General features: G+C 55.5%; 1 protein-coding gene across 5 annotated transcripts in view; it reads right to left on the bottom strand.

Moving 5' to 3' along the window:
- The window catches only part of CHD6 (chromodomain helicase DNA binding protein 6), a 92,012-nt gene that overhangs the window by 17,243 nt on the left and 56,673 nt on the right, over positions 1–18,096 (bottom strand). For 3 of the 5 annotated variants that reach the window (XM_069872178.1, XM_069872176.1, XM_069872179.1), the window contains 16 exons: positions 17,806–17,892; positions 17,267–17,416; positions 16,840–16,961; positions 16,010–16,253; positions 15,401–15,577; positions 14,156–14,299; positions 13,146–13,401; positions 12,460–12,670; positions 11,272–11,467; positions 10,633–10,797; positions 10,079–10,258; positions 9,124–9,234; positions 6,117–6,319; positions 5,511–5,710; positions 1,310–1,469; positions 809–898 (listed from right to left, as the gene is read on the bottom strand). In XM_069872178.1, coding sequence (XP_069728279.1) covers positions 809–898; positions 1,310–1,469; positions 5,511–5,710; positions 6,117–6,319; positions 9,124–9,234; positions 10,079–10,258; positions 10,633–10,797; positions 11,272–11,467; positions 12,460–12,670; positions 13,146–13,401; positions 14,156–14,299; positions 15,401–15,577; positions 16,010–16,253; positions 16,840–16,961; positions 17,267–17,416; positions 17,806–17,892 — 2,696 coding nt within the window. The remainder of the gene's footprint in view (positions 1–808; positions 899–1,309; positions 1,470–5,510; positions 5,711–6,116; positions 6,320–9,123; positions 9,235–10,078; positions 10,259–10,632; positions 10,798–11,271; positions 11,468–12,459; positions 12,671–13,145; positions 13,402–14,155; positions 14,300–15,400; positions 15,578–16,009; positions 16,254–16,839; positions 16,962–17,266; positions 17,417–17,805; positions 17,893–18,096) is intronic. The other 2 variants (XM_069872177.1, XM_069872180.1) reach the window with 1 other exon arrangement.

The following is an 18,096-nucleotide window of genomic DNA, read 5'->3' as shown; positions in this document are numbered from 1 at the left end:
ACTGCATGCAAGGCTGCCCTGGGGCCCCGCTGCTGCCCGGACTGCATGCCCCTCTGGGGTCAGGGAGCTGGAGCCTTGGCTCCTCCACAACCCACTGCCTTCTCCATCCTCTTCCTCTGGAGATGGGGAGGCTGCACAGCCACTCTCCCCTCCCACCCAAGCCATACCAGCAGATGGAGATGCTATCTAATCTGAACAGCATCTGTCAGGGAAACCACTTCAAACCCACCAGCACGTCTGGTGGGGAGCTGCAGCGTTCCTTCCACACAGACTGGTGCTGTTGGAGCTGTGCTGGGGAAGGCAGCAGCCCCTGCCCTAGGAAATAAAGCTCCACAGATCACCCTTCTCTTTGAAGCACCGAGAGCTGGGTCTGCGCAGGAAGGTCAGGAGCTCGTAGGCTGCGGGTTTAGTGGCAGTAACAGAGCCCTTGTCCTCTGTGCTGAGAAGGGAGTGCAGGCCACAGCGACAGGTGCTGTCCCTGGGAACCTGGCACAGTCTCTGTGGGCTCCCACTCTGGATTAGAGGCAAATCTGTCAGGCAGCACATGAAGATGTTTTCCTGCAGGCTGCAGGATGTCCCCAAGGCCTCAGAGTTGCCTCAACAGGGCTGTCACAGCCACAGTCCCTGCTCAGGAAGAGCTGCCACATAAGGATGAAGTTTTGCCTGAGCATGACTTCGGGTTTTGGCCACAGGGTCTGACTCGCCTAGAGCCGCAGTGAGCCCAGACGTGGCAAGGCTGGATAGCTGCACAGTGCTTGAGCACTGCCACCACCTCCTCAAGATGCAGGGTTCACCGCAAGATCTCTACCTGGCAGGGGTTCCCTCGAAGGCTTTGTCCGCAGCCTCCCCCAGCACTTCAGCCTTCAAGTAGTAGAGCATTCGCACCCGCAGCAGCACCCTGTTCCGGGGCAGTAGAGAGGAACACAAAGGAGCTCAGATAGCAGCCCAGAGCCTGGCCTCATGACCCTCACCAAAGCATTGGCTGGGGCATGCTCCAAGGGTAAGCAAGGCCAGAGAAACCTGCTCAACACCATTTTTCCTCCATTAACGTGGGAGGACCCACCGCCTCAAAGTAGGATGGGCACTGGCCACGTGGTGTCACATCTCAGCACCCAGCCCTGCCATCTGCTGTGGCCAGAGGCTCGCTGCTCAGGACAAAACTCCCGTTAGCTTGAAGAGCACCCACCAGCAGCTGGAGTATGGTGGTCCTGTGTGCACTGTGAGCCCTTTGTAGCTCCCTCCCACCCTCCCCATGCTAAAGACCCTCAGCCCATGGTCTCCACAAGCTAGTGGGGGCTCCCGCACTCACTTGTTGCAGTGCTGTTTGAGGTGCTTCTTGTAGCTGTCATCATGGAGGACAACCTCGGGGTTGCAGGTGGCGAGCCAGTCCGCATTCTTTATCTCAGGAAGAAGCATCTGGTTCTTCGTCTTCTTCCCCTTCCTACCTCTGGGCACTGGCGCTGACAAGCCTGTAAGAGCAAGGGGCAGCAAGTGAGCACAACGGGGCAGGCCGGGCACGGGGTGAGGCACGTCTGCCAGGCAGGGCAGCTGAGAAGTGCCCGGCTGCAGGTCAGTGTGGGAACAGAACAGGTAAGGAGAAACTATGGACACACTGACATGACCTTGCAGCTGGGATGTAGGAAAACACATAAATCATGCTAATCACTGCCTGGTCTTGTGTTTAATGAGCAGAGCTCTTATGTTTAGATAACACATGCCTGACAGTCTCACTACAACATGCTGAGATTCCAGTTCTGCCCAGAGAAAGATCAGAAGGCCCTACGCTCCCCTAAAAAAGAGGGGAAAAGCAGCAGTTTGCTGTCACACTTTCTCGCAAGGACCAAGCTCCACGGTGCCTGTGTTCACGGCTGCGTTTCCTCTGCCCGGGTGCTGTTCAGAGCTGCCCCAGTTCATGAGCAAAGACCGAGCTCTGCCATGCCCGGGCTCCTGGTTACGCTCCCTTTGCCCGGCAGCTGCCCCGGATCATGAGGTAACAGGAATAAATGTACTTCTCCTTTTATCAGTGGCTTTGTGGTGGTTCCTGTGCTCTGCCTGCATTTGGCTCACACATCGTCGAGACAGGCTGGGTGAAGTGCACAGAGTAAACTCACAGCATGGGAGGCTCCATCTCCAAGAGAAACTTGGGGATCACCATAGACACTGAGCTGCTATGATATCTCCACCAAAGATATGCTCCACTGAGCTCCACTCCACTGAGAGTTCCCACAGCAATGCTGAGCCCAGGGGATAACGTGGCCCACAGATGTATAAGAACATCACACAGAAGCACAGAAGGGCCTTGGTCCTGGGCACATCTCTTGGAGCCTCACCTAGACACCACAGACAGCTCAGAAGTTCACCCTCTGGGGAAAACACAGGAATCTGGGATAAGAGCTCAAACAAGAGGTTCCCAGTTGATCAAAGACCAGAAGACAATCCTGACCATCTGATCTGATCTGATCTGATCTGATCTGATCTGATCTGATCTGATCTGATCTGATGGGTTGTTTCCTATTCCATACACCAGGAGGAGGGCTGTGTGGGAACCAGATCGCTCCAGGGGGCATTTACATTTGGCAGAGACACTGAAGGGAAAAGGAACATAGTCCCATCTGGTTGACAGAGATAAAATGAGATCCAGTGGCTGAAGCTGAAAATGAAAAACATTTTCAACCTTGAAATAAGATGTGAGTTCACAGCAGAAGATTGAAACAACTCCTGGTGGGGTTACTATTGTTTGGAGTCTTCTGAGAGGGATTAGCTGCCTCCCTGAGCAGGGTCCTGCAGATGTCCACATCTGCATACATGTGTCAAGGGGAAAGAAGTGCTTCAGTACCACCCCATCCATCTGGTCTTGCAACACTAGGGAAGAAGATCACTGTGTAATCAACACCTGCACGAAATTTGCAACTCCATGACAGGACACGGGCTCCAGCCCACGCGGCTGTGGGATGCCTGCACTAGGCACCAGGGCTCCTGTCCTCAGCACTGAACTGGCCCGATGAACTCTGGGCTAACGCTGCTTCCTCAGCAGTTTGACCTCGTCCAGGATGGAGGGCAGGACAGAGCTGCATCAGAGCAGAGCTCTGAGCTGTGCTGCCCGTGTGCTGTGCTCGCAGTCACATGGATACAGGATTGAACAGGAACAGCCCCAGAAAACTACTGCTTTCTGCCCATCAGGGAGGCCTTGGTGCATGTCTTGCCTGGTCAGCTCTAGCAAACATGAGTCCTTGGTGAGCCACAGCAGTGCCTGCCGCGTGGCTGCTCTGCATGGAAGGGCTCTGCTCTCCTCCAGCTCCTGAGCCTGGGCTCAACCGTTTCCTTGTTCCTCTGCCCAAGACCACATGCAGGTTTCACAGATGGGAAATGCTGTTCTGAAGAGCTGATGGAGAAGCTCCTGGTTGCTTCCGCCTGCTAAGTATCCAATTTTTAGTGCTGCTCTTGCACTGAAGCATTCCTGATCCTCCACTGCAACTTCAGCCTCTTCATTACTCGGCATTATCTAAATCAAGCTTGCTCATACCAGCCAATCTGTTTTTAACTCTTGCTCTGCTCCCACAGGGCTCTCAAGTCCCATCCCTACGCTGCTGTGGGCTGGGCTGTGTGGCAAGGGAGGGATGCAGCACCAGAGTGGCTTGGATTGCAGAAGGTGGCTGGAGTAACGTAAGGAAGCCACTGAAGGCTATGTGCTTAGACCTCACACTGTAAAGCCAGTTAGACATTTCCAGAGAGCAGGAAATGGTGTTGTCAGGTATTTAAGCATCAAGTACCACGCAGCACGCTCTCAGGGCTCAGCAGCAGCACTACTCTAAGAGAGTCTTCCCCGTGCTCCACCACCTCGAAGCAGGAGCCCCAGTTTCAGCTTGGCTCCCTAATGCCAAAAGCAGCCTGGAGAGAACCAGCCTCCTGCCTACTTACCTTGCACCGCAGATCACGAGTGCACAACAAGCAGCACACAGCCATGGGGCTCCAGCCTCCCCAGAGCACCAGGGTCTCCCCTAGGTGGCCCTTCCAGACCAACTCACCTGTTCGGAAAGCCACAGGATGCAGACACGGGGCTGCTCGGTCAGCACCGAGTCCTCTGACGCGGAACGGGCAGTGGCCACGTGTCCCAGGCCACAACTCATCCGCTGATCTAAGGAGTCAGCACCGGCTCTGTCTTCATATTATCAAAGACGGCAGCCACTATGGCTGCATGATGCCAATTACAACATGGGCTTTGTTTGCGGTGCTGCTCCAGCCCCAGGGGACCCCTACAGAGAGCAGAGGCTGCCCTGCAGGCCAAGGGAGAAACTACAGCACCCCGCTGAACAGTCAGGAGAGCAGGGCCAGGGAAGGCTCTGCCTGATTGAAGCTCAGGACACACTGGAAACCACCACCCAATAGAAAGCAGATGCAATTTAAATGGCTAGAAATTGGAAGGGGGAAGATTTAGATTAGACATTAGAAAGAAATTCTTTACAATGAGAGTGGGGAGGCCCTGACCCAAGCTGTCCAGGGAATTCGTGGCTGCCCCATCCCTGGAGGTGTTCCAGGCTAAGCTGGATGGGGCTTGGAGCAACTGGATCCAATGGGAGGTGTCCCTGCCCATCGCAGGGGGGTGGAACTGGATGGGCTTTAAGGTTCGTTCCGACTCAAATCATTCTATGATTCTATGATTCAATTACAAACTGGACATGCGGTGTGATATGTGGGCCTCGCACACACAGAGAAACAAGTGCACAAGTCCTCTGAACAAAATCTGAGATAAAAGGTCCTGCTAGAATGAGAGAAGGCAGCAGCACCTGGGTAGGATTCTGCATTGCAGAGGTCTCAAAGACAAAGCAGCGCTGCACCCACCCATTAGGGCAGACACTGCAGACTGGGACAAGAACCATGGTGACGAGATAGAAGCTGGAGACATGGGGTGAGATGGCAGCACAGACTGCTCCACCAGCTTCCCTGATGCAGCCATGAGTGTCATACCTGGCTGTCTCACTGCTGGCAGTAGGGCCAAGGCTGCCAACAGGCACAGGGAGGTCCTGCACAGCGATCCATAGGATGTCCTGAGGAACAGCCAGGCATGTCTGCACTCTCAGTGCAATAAGCATGCTTACACCTATCTCACCCCATGCGTTCACAGTTACCAGTACCCCACAAGCTCCCTCTTCACTGTCTCCCCACACAGGGAAACCCTGGCAGTATTTACAGGACAGGAAAACACAGCAGCACCCACTTGAGAGCAGAACGGCACCTCTGCTCCCACCACAAGGCAGTCTTTGCACCAGCCATGGCACTGCAAGGCAGAGAACAGCCTCCCTGAACCAGCCTGCGCCTGCTGCTGGCTCTGAGGGCCCGTGTGGAGGCGAGTCCCTTGGCAGCCACGTTCTCCGTGCAGAGAGGTGCAGTGCTCAAGCACAACTGCTTGCTGGCCGTTTCAATCAGCTCTGCTTTGACTCTGCAGGCTCAGTCCCATAGGCTGGCACAGCAGCGACAGGTACAGGTGCAATGGCAGAGAGAACACGCAATACCTGAGTGATTCTGCAGAGCCTGGTTCTGGCCATCCTTTGTCGGTGTGATGAGATCCCAGATAAAACTCTTTATCTTCTCATCCCCCTTGTAATGTTTGACGCAATACACCAGCAAGGCCCGACAAATCATCTCCATGTCCTTCTCATTTAGGTGCCACTTAAACCGCCCATGGGTCAGAATATCTTTCCAGCGTCCCCAGCTGGAACAGAACACAGAAAGAGTGAATGCTCCTGTGCAGCTGGAGAACTTGCCAGCACCTCTAGCCAGAAGCTCCCCCAGAGGCACGGCCCTGCCAGCTCCACTGGAGAGGGCTCTTCTGCCTTCATGTTACAGGAGAAGACAGGGGGTGAGGTTTGCCCAGGACTGAACAGGGCAGATGCAGAAGTGGACTCTGGAAGCAAAAACTGACAGCTCATGCTTTGCCCCCTAACTCTCCTTCCATCCCAAATGTTCATTTAGAGCCCAGGTCCCACCAGGGAGTTCCCTGCTGGAAAGAGGGGACACTGCAAGCAAGACGGACAGTAGCTGAGGCACCCAGTGACCTGTGTGTATTCCAGGGCAGCTGGAGGCCATGGCCGTGCTCTCTGAGAAGGAGCAAGACTGACCCGAATATGAGCAGGTTCTTCTCCACACGGAAGCACTCAGCCCGCAGGTACCGACGTGTCTTCTCATTGAAGCGTCGTGAGCGTGTGGGTCGCTCGTCTGAGTCACTGTCCAGCTCGGAGAACTCCATCAGCTCGTCCTCTTCAAAGGAGTTGTAGTGTTTGGTTTGCTTCCGCACGCGGGGCCTGTCGATGACCAGGCTCTCCTATGAGGGACAGAAAGCACATGTTCAGATTTGGGCAGAAATGGTGCCTCAGGGTGCAGTGTGTCCTCTCCTCCACGCTGCTCCACTGCTCTGCTCACGTCCTTGGCTCCCGGCTCACACCCCGGTGCCTTGCCTTCACCTTCCCACTGGGATACCTGCTCAAAATTACCTACACAGGGCTGTGCCCACACACCCGAGACAACTCCTGTCCAGCACAAAATTCAGCCTGGACAATGGCAGGATGAAAATCAAGCCCTCTGGGTTCAAACTGCTGACAACCAGCAGCTGATTCAGCTCTGAATCACAGTCCTGGCCCTCCTGGCACTGCCTGCACTGAGCATCATGCTGGAGGCGGTGTAATTTCTGTGCTGGGGGAAAAAGTGGGCTGGAAGAGAGGAAAGGCAGCTTCCAAGATGAAGCAGGAAGGAGCAATAGGAAATTAAATAGCACGTACCTGCCTTCTCTCCTTCCCCGCTTTCCCCTCTCCCAAAACCTTTGTGCTGTCAGGGCCAAACCCATCTGTCCCGCATGACCTTGTCTGCCCTCTTCTGCTCAGGGAAGAATCATGGAATGGTTTGGGTTGGAAGGAACCTCAAAGACCTTCCAGTTCCACACCCTCGCCATGGGCAGTAACACCTCCCACTGGATCTGGTTGCTTCAAGCCACATCCAAGCTGGCCTGGAACACCTCCAGGGATGGGGCAGCCACCACTGCTCTGGGCAGCCTGGGCCAGGGCCTCCCCACCCTCACAGCAAAACATTTCTTCCTAAGACCTCATCTCAATCTCCCCTCCTTCGGCTGAAAACTGTTCCCCTTGTCCTATCCCTGCACTCTCTGATCAAGAGCCCCTCCCCAGCTTTCCTGGAGCCCCTTTCAGTACTGGAGGGCGTCTCTTAAGGTCTCCTGTGAGCTTTCTCTTCTCCAGACTGAACAGACCCAACTCTACAAGCCTGCCCTCATACGGGAGGTGCTCCAGCCCTTAGATCACCTCCGTGGCTGGATTCAAGCTCATGTCAGCTTGCCAGGCCTCCTCCAGAGCAGTCAGGCCAAATGCTCCACTCTGCCCAGGGTGCCAGGGTTCCCATGGACTGGGGTTTGAGTTGGGGAATGGTTATGCAGCTACACCCACAAGTCTATGGGGCCGGATGGGATCCACCCAAGGATATTAAAGGAGCTGGCGGATGTGCTGGCCAAACCCCTTTCAATCATCTTCCAACAGTCCTGTTGAACTGGGGAAGTCCCACTGGACTGGAGGCTGATGTTGTGCCCGTCTACAAGAAGGGTCACAGGGAGGATCCAGGGAACTACAGGCCTGTCAGTCTGACCTCAGTGCCAGGGAAAGTCATGGAGCAGGTGATCTTGAGAGCTATCATGAAGCACATGCAAGAGAATCAGGTGATCAGGCCCAGTCAACACGGGTCCACAAAAAGCAGGTCTTGCCAAACTAACCTGATCACCTCCTATTACAAGGTGACCCACTTACTGGAAGAGGGAAAGGCTGTGGATGTATCTTCCTGGACTTCAGTAAAGCCTTTGACAAAGTTTCTCACAGCATTCTGCTTCGGAAACTGTCACCTCTGGCCTGGACAGGTGGACACTCTCCTGGGTGGAAAACTGGTTGGCTGGAGGGCCCAGAGAGTGGTGGAAAATGGAGTTAACTCCAGCTGGAGGCCAGTGACAAGTGGTGTCCCCAGGGCTCAGGGCTGGGTCCAGCCCTGTTCAATGTCTTTATCAATGACCTGGATGAAGGCATCGAGTGCACCCTTAGCAAGTTTGCGGATGACACTAAGCTGGGTGGAAGCGTGGATCTGCTGGAGGGTTGGGAGGCTCCAAAGGGATCTGAACAGGCTGGACCGCTGGGCTGAGACCAATGGGATGAGGTTTAACAAGGCCAAATGCCGGGTCCTGCACTTGGGGCACAACAACCCTGTGCAGCTACAGACTAGGAGAAGTCTGGCTGGAAACTGCCTGGAGGAGAGGGACCTGGGGGTGTTGGTTGACAGCAACTGACCATGAGCCAGCAGTGGCCCAGGTGGCCAAGAAGGCCAATGGCATCTTGGCTTGGATCAGAAACGATGTGACCAGCAGGTCCAGGGAGGTTATCCTCCCTCTGTACTCCGCACTGGTGAGACCGCTGCTCGAATCCTGTGTTCAGTTCTGGGCCCCTCACCACAAGAAGGATGTTGAGGCTCTGGAGCGAGTCCGGAGAAGAGCAACAAAGCTGGTGAAGGGGCTGGAGAACAGGCCTTATGAGGAACGGCTGAGAGAGCTGGGGGTGTTTAGCCTGGAGAAGAGGAGGCTGAGGGGAGATCTCATTGCTCTCTCCAACTACCTGAAAGGAGGTTGTGGAGAGGAGGGAGCTGGGCTCTTCTCCCAAGGGACAGGGGACAGGATGAGAGGGAATGGCCTCAAGCTCCACCAGGGGAGGTTTAGGCTGGACATTAGGAAAAAATTTTTCACAGAAAGGGTCATTGGGCACTGGAACAGGCTGCCCAGGGAGGTGGTTGAGTCACCTTCCCTGGAGGTGTTTAAGGCACGGGTGGACAAGGTGCTAAGGGGCATCGTTTAGTGTTTGATAGGAATGGTTGGACTCGATGATCCGGTGGGTCTCTTCCAACCTGGTTATTCTGTGATTCTGTAAAGTGACAAGGGCTTCAGCCAGTCGGCCCTCCCCCGCAGCAATGCCTGAGGCCCAGCACTTATCCCTTCTTGAGCCCAGCAGAAGCACATAGCTCCCGCCTGGAGACCACGCCATGTGGTGTCAGATCAGCTATGGGGCACACGGGCCCTGAGCTGGATTCTACCTTTTCATTCTTGGCGTCGGTATCGAGCTCCGCTATCTTGGCCCACTTTTGCCAGAAGTTGGGGTCATCCAAGGAAATGTCAGTTCTGTTCCCTGAAGCTACGAAGCTGGCCTGGGAGTGAAAGAAGAGGAGTGTACAGGGTGCAACCCGTTATCCAGATGTGCATTCCTCAGAAAGAGATCACCAACACATCTGTCTGCAGTCCAGCAGCCGTGTCCCACCACCCCCCAGGAGCATCCCTGCAGAGCCCAGTCCCACAGCAGCAGAAGAGAGAGGCTGGAAACAGACATCGACTGACACTGCAGGAAGGTTCCACAACTCTTTTTCCACAGCACGGGAAGCCCAGGTCTCCACTTGCATCTCTACCTGGTAAAGCACCACACCAGTATCTTGAAGGGCAGGAGAGGTGACAGACTCCAGATCACCGAGGCTTTGAATGCACCTGTCCTCCTGTAGGAGAGGCCTGACCCTGCCCACAACAGCCCTGAGCCGAGGGTCCAGCTGTGGGCACGGCTTGCTGCCCCGGGAGGAGCCCTCTACCCCACAATGCTCTGGCTGGGACACAAGAGCAGCTCTGAGCCCATCCATGTCACCAAGTTGGTGACAGAGCACTCCCTGGCACTTCTCAACACCTGGAGGACAGCTATGCATTCTTCCCAGCCTGAGCCAGCTTCCACTGGCAAGCTGATTGCTCCCAGACAGCTTTACATCACCCACCCAGGCTAGTGCCCCCGCCTCAATGCTCTGCTGGCACCAGAGAGACAGGAGACCACGCTGCTGCCAGGCCCCTGTGTCCTCCTGGACACAGCAGGACAGGCAGGAGAGTTTGGCCTCCACACAGCCATGTGTCACACACAGGTAAAAGACAAGCCCACCACCACTGCCCTACTGCCCTGAGTGCATTCCACACCACCCCAGGGGTGAGTCCCCTTCCTTCCCGACGAACACAGCACACCTTGGCAAAGGTGGAGCCCTTCCCCTCTGACTGGATCGTGATGGTCTGTGTCCTGCGCTGGAGGATCTGATCAATGTCTTCCTCGCAGAACTTTGATCCTTCATCCTCCTCATCCATGAGAGCGCCATAGGCACCCTTCCGCAGTAGGTCCTCCACCTCCATCTTTGAGAGCTGCTGAACCTACACGAAACACGGGGGCATCACAAAGGGGGCCAGCCTGGAACCTGCACAGCAGGAGAAGGCTCTTCCCCCTGCCCCAGCATGGAGTGCAGAGATGCCTCAAGCCAACCCAGACCTCCTGCTGCTGCAACAAAGAGGTTGCTTCAAAACTTCATCTGAGGGACTGTCCATGTCACCCAGACAGAACCACCTCTGTCCCACAACCCTGTGGCAGCACCAGGCCAACGAGCAGCAACGTGAGTGCGTGGGACCAGTCCCTTTCTCCCCCGAAGCCTGCCCAGGTCTCTGCTCCAACCTGGCAGTAAGTTGCAGGGGAAGGAGGACAGCTCTACTGCAAAGTCTCCTGCCCAGCCCTTCTCTGGCAGCCAACCTACCCCATTGGTGCTGCCCTTGCGGTTGATGTCCTGCAGCACAGCCTTATCCAGGCCCAGCTTAAGGCTGGCCTTGTCGAACATCTCCCGCTCATAGGAGTTCCTGGTGATGAGGCGATAGACTTTCACCGCCTTGCTCTGCCCGATCCGATGGCAGCGAGCTTGAGCCTGGGAAAGGGCACAGTGTCAAGCATGGTGAGCCCAGCAGGATGTAGCACCTCACATCAGCACCCACCCCTCACCCACCTGAGGCACAGCTCCCACCCATCAGAGCCCCCAACCCAGTGCCTGGGGCCAAGTTGTCCGGGCTCTGCCAGAGGGTGCTGGTTAGTGCCAGGCCAGCGCAGTTGTGGAGCATGAATTGGAGATCCCTGCACCCGTGGGCAAGGGCTCTAGCTCTGTAGATCTAGGGAGGACCCAGCACTTCACCCACTCCAACACCAGGTATTGACAAAGTGTTTCTCGGCCTTACCTGTGCTTTGGGCCACTTCGTGATCTCCTGACACACCCGTCCTCCCTGCACTGCCACGAGTTCTCCCAGCACTGCACGCCACACGCAAGACACTGGGCACTGCTGCCCTTCCCACTGCAGGTGCCGTGCCGCAGCACCTGCCGGCAGCCTGGCCCAGCCCAGGCCCTTACCTGGAGGTCATTCTGTGGGTTCCAGTCGGAATCAAAGATGATACAAGTGTCGGCAGCGGTGAGGTTGATACCCAGCCCACCTGCCCGCGTGCACAGGAGAAAGACGAAGCGATCCGAGTCTGGTTTGCAGAAGCGGTCAATGGCAGCTTGGCGCAGGTTCCCACGCACCCGCCCATCGATGCGTTCGTAAGTGTACCTACTCCGAGAGGGAAGGGGTGAGAGCAGCATCACAGCGGGGCCTCACCTGGCTGTGGCTTACAAATCCCTTCCTGATCTTTCCCCTGGGCTGTCTGTGGGCACAGACCTGTGCACACGTGGAGGCTCAGGCCTCATCAGCCTGTGTGCACTGTCGTTATTCCCAAAAGCCGTTCCGCTTATGATAGTAAAATCACCACAACCCCATGCACAATGCACAGATATGGGGCTCATGGAGACCAGGAGCAAGGGAAGGGCCTATTTCCATTTGGTCACTCCAAGGAGTATCCCGGGGCAATGCATAATGGACAGGTTAGAGTGGGCCAGCTCTGCATCCACCAGCAGCAGCCTGTAACTCAAATCCTGGAATTCCATGATGTGATCCTGCAATTCCTTCCATAAGAAGGATGTGGAACTGTTGAAACAAGTACAGAGGAAGTCACAAGGATGACTCGAGGGCTGGAGCCCCTCCCATATGAGGACAGGCTGAAAGAGTTGGGGTTCTTCAGCCTGGAGAAGAGAAGGCTCCAGGAAGACCTTACAGCAACCTTCTGGCACTGAAAGGGGCTCCAGGAAAGCTGGGGACAGGCTTTTTACAAGGCCCTGGAGTGACAGGATGAGGCGGAATGTCTCTAAATTGGAAGGGGGAAGATTTAGATTAGACAATAGGAAGAAATTCTTCATGGTGAAGGTGGGGAAGCCCTGGCCGAGGTTGGCCAGGGACATCGTGGCTGCTCCATCCCTGGAGATGCTTAAGGCCAGGTTGGATGGGGCTTTTGAGCAACCTGATCGAGTGGGAGGTGTCCCTGCCCATGGCAGGGGGGTGGAACTGGATGGGCTTTGAGGTCCCTTCTGACCCAAACCATCCTGTCATTCTATGATCCTGTGGTACGCGGGCACAGAATGGCCAAATCCCCACCCTGGGCTGCTCCCGTTCCGTATCTGCAGTGCAGGACGGAGGTGACATGGGGCTCTGGTGAATGCTGTACTAACCGCCTCTGAATGAGATAGTCTTCCAGGATGTCGAGGCAGCGCACCATCTGGGAGAAGATGAGCACCTTATGCCCACCGGCAATCAGCTTGGGAAGCAGCTTATCGATGAGCACCAGCTTCCCGGCTGCTTGGATCATCGCCTGCAGCTGGAAGTCCGGCGCCTCTGGGCTGTGTGTTTTACGGAAGTCTTCAAGGATCTTCTCCTCCGCCCCTGCCAGGTGAGAAGGGACATGAGCTGTTGGGGAGGCTGGCAGTGCAGCTGCCCCCAGCCTCATGTCCAGAGTGACATCAAGCCACGACATGAGAAACAAAACTCATGCAGTTGGTTGGATCTAGAGAGGCTGGCTAGAACTCCATAAGCTCCTCCACTCCTGTGACTCTTCTTCTTCAGGGTTTGTACCAGCTCTTGGCAGAAAAAGCCAGACTGGAATGCTGGAGAGGGTCCCATGCCAAAACACCCCCAAACATAGTAAGCCTCGCAAGATCCTAAGGTGCCCTCCAGCACCTCTGGGGAGCAGGACTGCCTGCGAGGACAACAAGGCAGACCTCTGCATCCTGTGCTGGGCCTGGGTGCACAACCACACCAGGAACAGATGGTAGGAGGGTCTGTGCTGGCTTCCAGGCTCAACCAGCAAAGGTTGCAGTGATATCCAATCCTGGCCCCACCTCCTGTGCACAGCCCTCACCATTGATGAGATACGGGTGATTGCAGCACTTCCGCAGCTCCATCATGGTGTTGATGAGGTTGGGCATATTGTGCTGGTTGGCACCCTTGGAGAGGAAGGAGAAGTTCTTTTCCAGGATGGCCCGGTAGTATTTCTTTTGGATATTGGTCAGCTCCACCTCAATGATGGTCTCCTGTTTGGGTGCCAGATTCTTCTCTACATCATCTTTCAGCCGTCGCAGCATCATGGGCTTCAGGATGGACTGCAGCTTCTTCACCTGCCAGAGCAAGCACAGAGATTCACTGCCCTCTCTGTGCAGCAAGCATGTGGTGGCAGCAGCAGAGGGGCCTGCAGCACTGGAGCCTCCCCAGGCTGGAAATCCAGACCTCATGACCATGGAGCTGAGGCTCTGCTGATAGCCAGGACAGCTTCATGTTCTGGCTCCCCTGGGGCGGACACATGAGCGACCAAGCCTGGGTCACTACAGGCTTCTGCTGCCAGCAGTCCTAGGTAGAAGTGCTTCAGGAGAGTTGAGAGCTTTGACAGCAGCTGAGATGATGGCTGCTCTGTGTGCCCATGCCCTCAGAATGACAATTTCTGTGCAATCTCCACTTAAGCCACATTCAAATGGCAGTGACAGCCCAGGGGACTGAGCTGTTGTCCATGACCCACACTCAAGAGGAGCTTTGGAGCTCAAGGGGAACCTGACAAGGGCAATTGGCACACAGACTTACTGTTCTCCTCACTCCTCCTACACTTGGTCTCAGGGACAGAGCAAGTGGGAATGCCGGGTGAGCTGTGCTGCTCATGCATGGGGCACAGGGGCTACGCAGAGAGCAGAGTTCTGCCTTGGCACAGGCTGGCCTCCTCTCTCCACAGCAGCACTGGGGGCTCTGTCACAGCTTTGCTTCTCCCGCCATGAAGAGTCCTATACATCTCCATGAAGCACATGTCTGTGGGCGTGCCTGGCAGGGTGACCATGTGTCCCAGTAGCCTGTGCTAACAGGCACCAGTGCCAATTTTATAGGTACCTGCTCCTCTGTCTTCAGGTCTCCAAACTCTTCCAGGAAGGCTGTCTCTGAGGGGAATTGCTGTGGCTCCAAGAAGTTCAGGAGGCTGAAGAGCTCCTCCACTGAGTTCTGAAGGGGAGTCCCTGTCAGCAGCACCTTGTGCTCCTGGGTACATACAGAAAACAGTTTGAGGCCTCACACCCACCAGCCAGGTACAAGGGGTCTCAGTGCAATGCTCCCTGTCTTCCAGCCTCTGGAGCCCTCTGGTTGGCCTGGGGACACACACACTCCCTGAAAGGCTCTCCTGACCATGGTGCCAGCACCCTGACCCAGCCACTGCCACATAACACTGTGGCTCCCAGAATGCTGCCCTGGATGTGTCCTGGTCCAGCCCTGTGCAGCAGCAACGGCCAAAACCAAGAGTCCCACAGTGCCCACAGGCTTCAGCCCTGCACAAGACCCTCAGGAAGGGCTGTGCTGGCATTGAATGGGGATGCTGACAGAGCCCAAGCCTCTAAGCAGTATGACCCTCTCCAGGGCTCGGGTAGAACAAGAGGAACTGAGACTCAGAGCCACACGAATCCAAGGAACATCAGGGACCTGCAGCTATGGCCAGTTCCAAAATCAGCAGGGGCACATACGACTGTGTCAAGTGTGCATGGGGAACAAGAAGCTTTTATCGGAGGTTCACCATGTAGGAACATGCACAATAAAAGGGGACAGGGTCCAGAAAACCCCTCAGGTCTGATGGTGCAGCAAACAGCAGTGTTGCCTTTTCCAGGGCTGGAAAGGAGCTGGGCATCCAAATTTGTTTCTCAGAGCAGCTCACTTCACCACACAGTCCTGCACCCCCATTCCTGACTGATCCCATGTTTGCAGAGCAGTAAGAAAACAGCTGGAATACCACAGCCTTGCTCATCCCGGGGTACAAACACACCACGTCCAGAAGATGCCGTGCACACCTGTGGCCAGGAGGTGCACATGGCTGGGAAGGCATGGGGGAGCCTGGCTGCTGTGGGCTAACATTCCACTTCAACAAAAAGGAGTTTGTGAGGGCTGCAGGGCACCGGTGCCCCACCCATCAAAGGGCTTCCCCATCACTGCAGCTGCTTCAGCAACCTGACGGGTCCTGGATGGTTTTCTCCCTGATAGGGAGCTCTCAGCCCTGGCACCAAGTCCGAGCAGCTGGCAGTGGCGTCTGATCGCCAGACATGGCCATCTTGATCCCACCCTGCTCTCACCAGAACCTGGGCAGGACATGCTCACCAAGGCCATGAGCTTCAGCCCTTCCAGGAGTTTGCAGTTCCTGTTCTTCAGGCGATGTGCCTCGTCAATGACCACGCAGCGCCACTGGATCTTCTTCAGTTCTGGGCAGTCAGCAAGGATCATCTCAAAGGTGGTGATAACCACCTGGAACTTGAAGATCCCAGGGAGAGGGTTACCCTATGGAGACATAAACCATATGTAGCACTTGACTCGTGCTGGGTAGCAGGACACTGTCAGACATCTTGTCAACAGATCAATGTTGACATCTGGCTTCTAGCTGGGATTTCCCCAGATTTGTCTCTCAAGCACCTGGCAGGTTCCTGCAAGCCTCCTTCCCAGCCACAGGCTGCATCTCTCCAAACCAGACACTGCTTCAGGGCAGATAAACAGGCCTGCACAAGAATTATGGCTCGGACTTTTCCCCTTTCTGCATGAGTTGGGCTTGTTCTTCACTCATACAGAGTGCACCCAGAGCTCACACCAGGGGCCTGAAAAGATCACCTTTCCCTTTCCAGATGAACCACAAGCTCCACATGCAGCTTGGTGCTTCCAAAGTAAAGGAAGGCAAGGCCGGGGATGCATGCTGGGAGTGTTGTGTGCCTCCCTCACCTGTGCATCCCTGTACACCATCTCGTACTGCTGAATCATCTGCCGGCTGATCTGGCTGCCATGGTAGACGATGGCATTCATCTCTGTCCAGGTGCGGAACTCCCTCTCCCAGTTGGTGATAGTGGAGAGAGGTGCAATGATGAGGAAGGGGCCGTGGATGCCCATTAGGAATATTTCTGAGAGGAAGGTGATCGACTGGATTGTCTTCCCCAGCCCCATCTCATCAGCCAGGATGCAGTTCTTCCTGCAGAGACAGACAGGGGTAGGTGAAGGTGTGTCTCAGGAGCACTGCCAATACCTCCTTGATGGGATGTCGGGCACATCACCTCCATGCACACCTCCGACCCTGCAGCACGGAGGCTGGGGAGACATTGGTACAGTGGCCCAAACCAGACTGGGTAAGCCAGACCATCCGATTTCTGGCAAGATTCAAGGTTAGTGAGGAAGATGTTGTTCTTCGAGTGTACACCAGGCAGCGGAAGATGCACCTGAAAGCCTGCTACAGCTGACAACATGCATAGTGCTGCACTCCTGCCCCAGGAATGAGTCAGCAACAGCCTGGCCAACACCAAAACTCAGGTGTATCTTGGGCCCTACTGTCTCCAAGATTCACCAGCATTTACCAGGGAGAAACATTTGTAAAGATGCAGTTGCAAAGTTAAAACAAACACAGTGTTTCCAGCAACTGCCTGCCCTGCCCAGCACTGGAAGGCTTTGGTGCCTGCTCTGCCAGGCTCCTGTCTGTCAGCTCTGCTCCCCCGGCTCTGCTGCTCCCATGGCTGCACACACCAGGGCCCCACTGCCATAGGACTCCTCCAGCCCCATCTCACCTGTTATACCAGTTAAATAGCAGCCAGTTCATTCCCTCCAGCTGATACTCCCGCAGCTGGTTGCTGTTCTTATATTCCCGGGACTTCTCCAGTTTCTGCCAGGACTCAGATGCCGGGCGCTCCTAGGAGCAGAGAGTAGGAGGAAGGTCCATGGAGAAGAAGAGGCTAACCCTCAGCAAGGCCAGATCCTGCTTCTGGGGCTGTGCATCAGGACAACACTTCAGAACAGTCATTTGCAGCAGATTCACAGCAAGGTCCTGGCCTCCGGATCCCACCCTCGGATCCTGCTAACTAACCCATATGGAAGGGACGATATGAGGCTTGCACTGCAGCAGCAGCGACAAGAGGGACAGCACTGCTGGGCCTCGGCAAAACACAAACAGCCCCTGCCTGCCCAGGGCACCGAACTGCCAGCCAGGTACGTTACCTCTGGGTACGTTACCATGTGCTTGATTTCTGGAGGGATTTGGAGGGCTTCAAATTCTTTAATCTTCCCTGGGTCAACATCCTCCTCCAGCTCCCAGGTGCTCTCCTCATAGGGCAGCGAGCACCACTTCACCAGGTAGTGGGTCACCTCCTGTGGCATGGAGAGATGGGCTCAAGACACAGTGCAGGCTCACAGCCACTCAGACCCAGCATGCAGGCATGGACAGGCTCAGAAACAACACGGGCTCACAGCTGCTCAGATCTGGCACGCAGGCACAGATGAGCTCAGAGACAGTGCAGGCTCACAGCTGCTCAGCTCCAGTGTGTGGGCACAAACTGTGACTGAGAGCAAGCCCTGGGGCCGGCGGGCAGCCCTCCATTCAATTCTGTGCCAAGGTATCCCAGGGACTGGGCTCAGGCTGCACAAAGCTGGAAAAGCCTCAGGAGGCTCAAAGGTGACATGCAATGCACAGCGTGGGTCCGAGTCTCCTGCCAAGGCTCCCTCCCTCCACAGGTCATGCAAGCAATGCAGCCACTCACCTCCCCAGTGTCAGGGTCCTTTGTGTGAGCCACCTCCAGAATTCGATCTACCTCTACATAGTCTGGGTTGAACAAATCCTCATCAGGCTGTGAAAGCAAAGAGTAAAAAGAGACTTAAGTTCAAGGTGGTTCCAGGGTTAAACAGATGGCAGGCATGAGGAAACAGCTGTGGGACATCTGTCCCCAGGATGCTGCTAGCTGCGCACAGCACACCAAGTGCTCTGGACACAGGTACACGACATCTGTCTCTGAGCAAGGAGGACACGGGAGCCCTGCACAAGCAAAGCTCTT

Source organism: Phaenicophaeus curvirostris, chromosome 18, assembly GCF_032191515.1.
Source record: "Phaenicophaeus curvirostris isolate KB17595 chromosome 18, BPBGC_Pcur_1.0, whole genome shotgun sequence".
Lineage (NCBI taxonomy): Eukaryota > Metazoa > Chordata > Aves > Cuculiformes > Cuculidae > Phaenicophaeus > Phaenicophaeus curvirostris.
The sequence above is the reverse complement of the archived record's forward strand: the minus strand, read 5'-3'. Positions and strand labels throughout refer to the sequence as shown.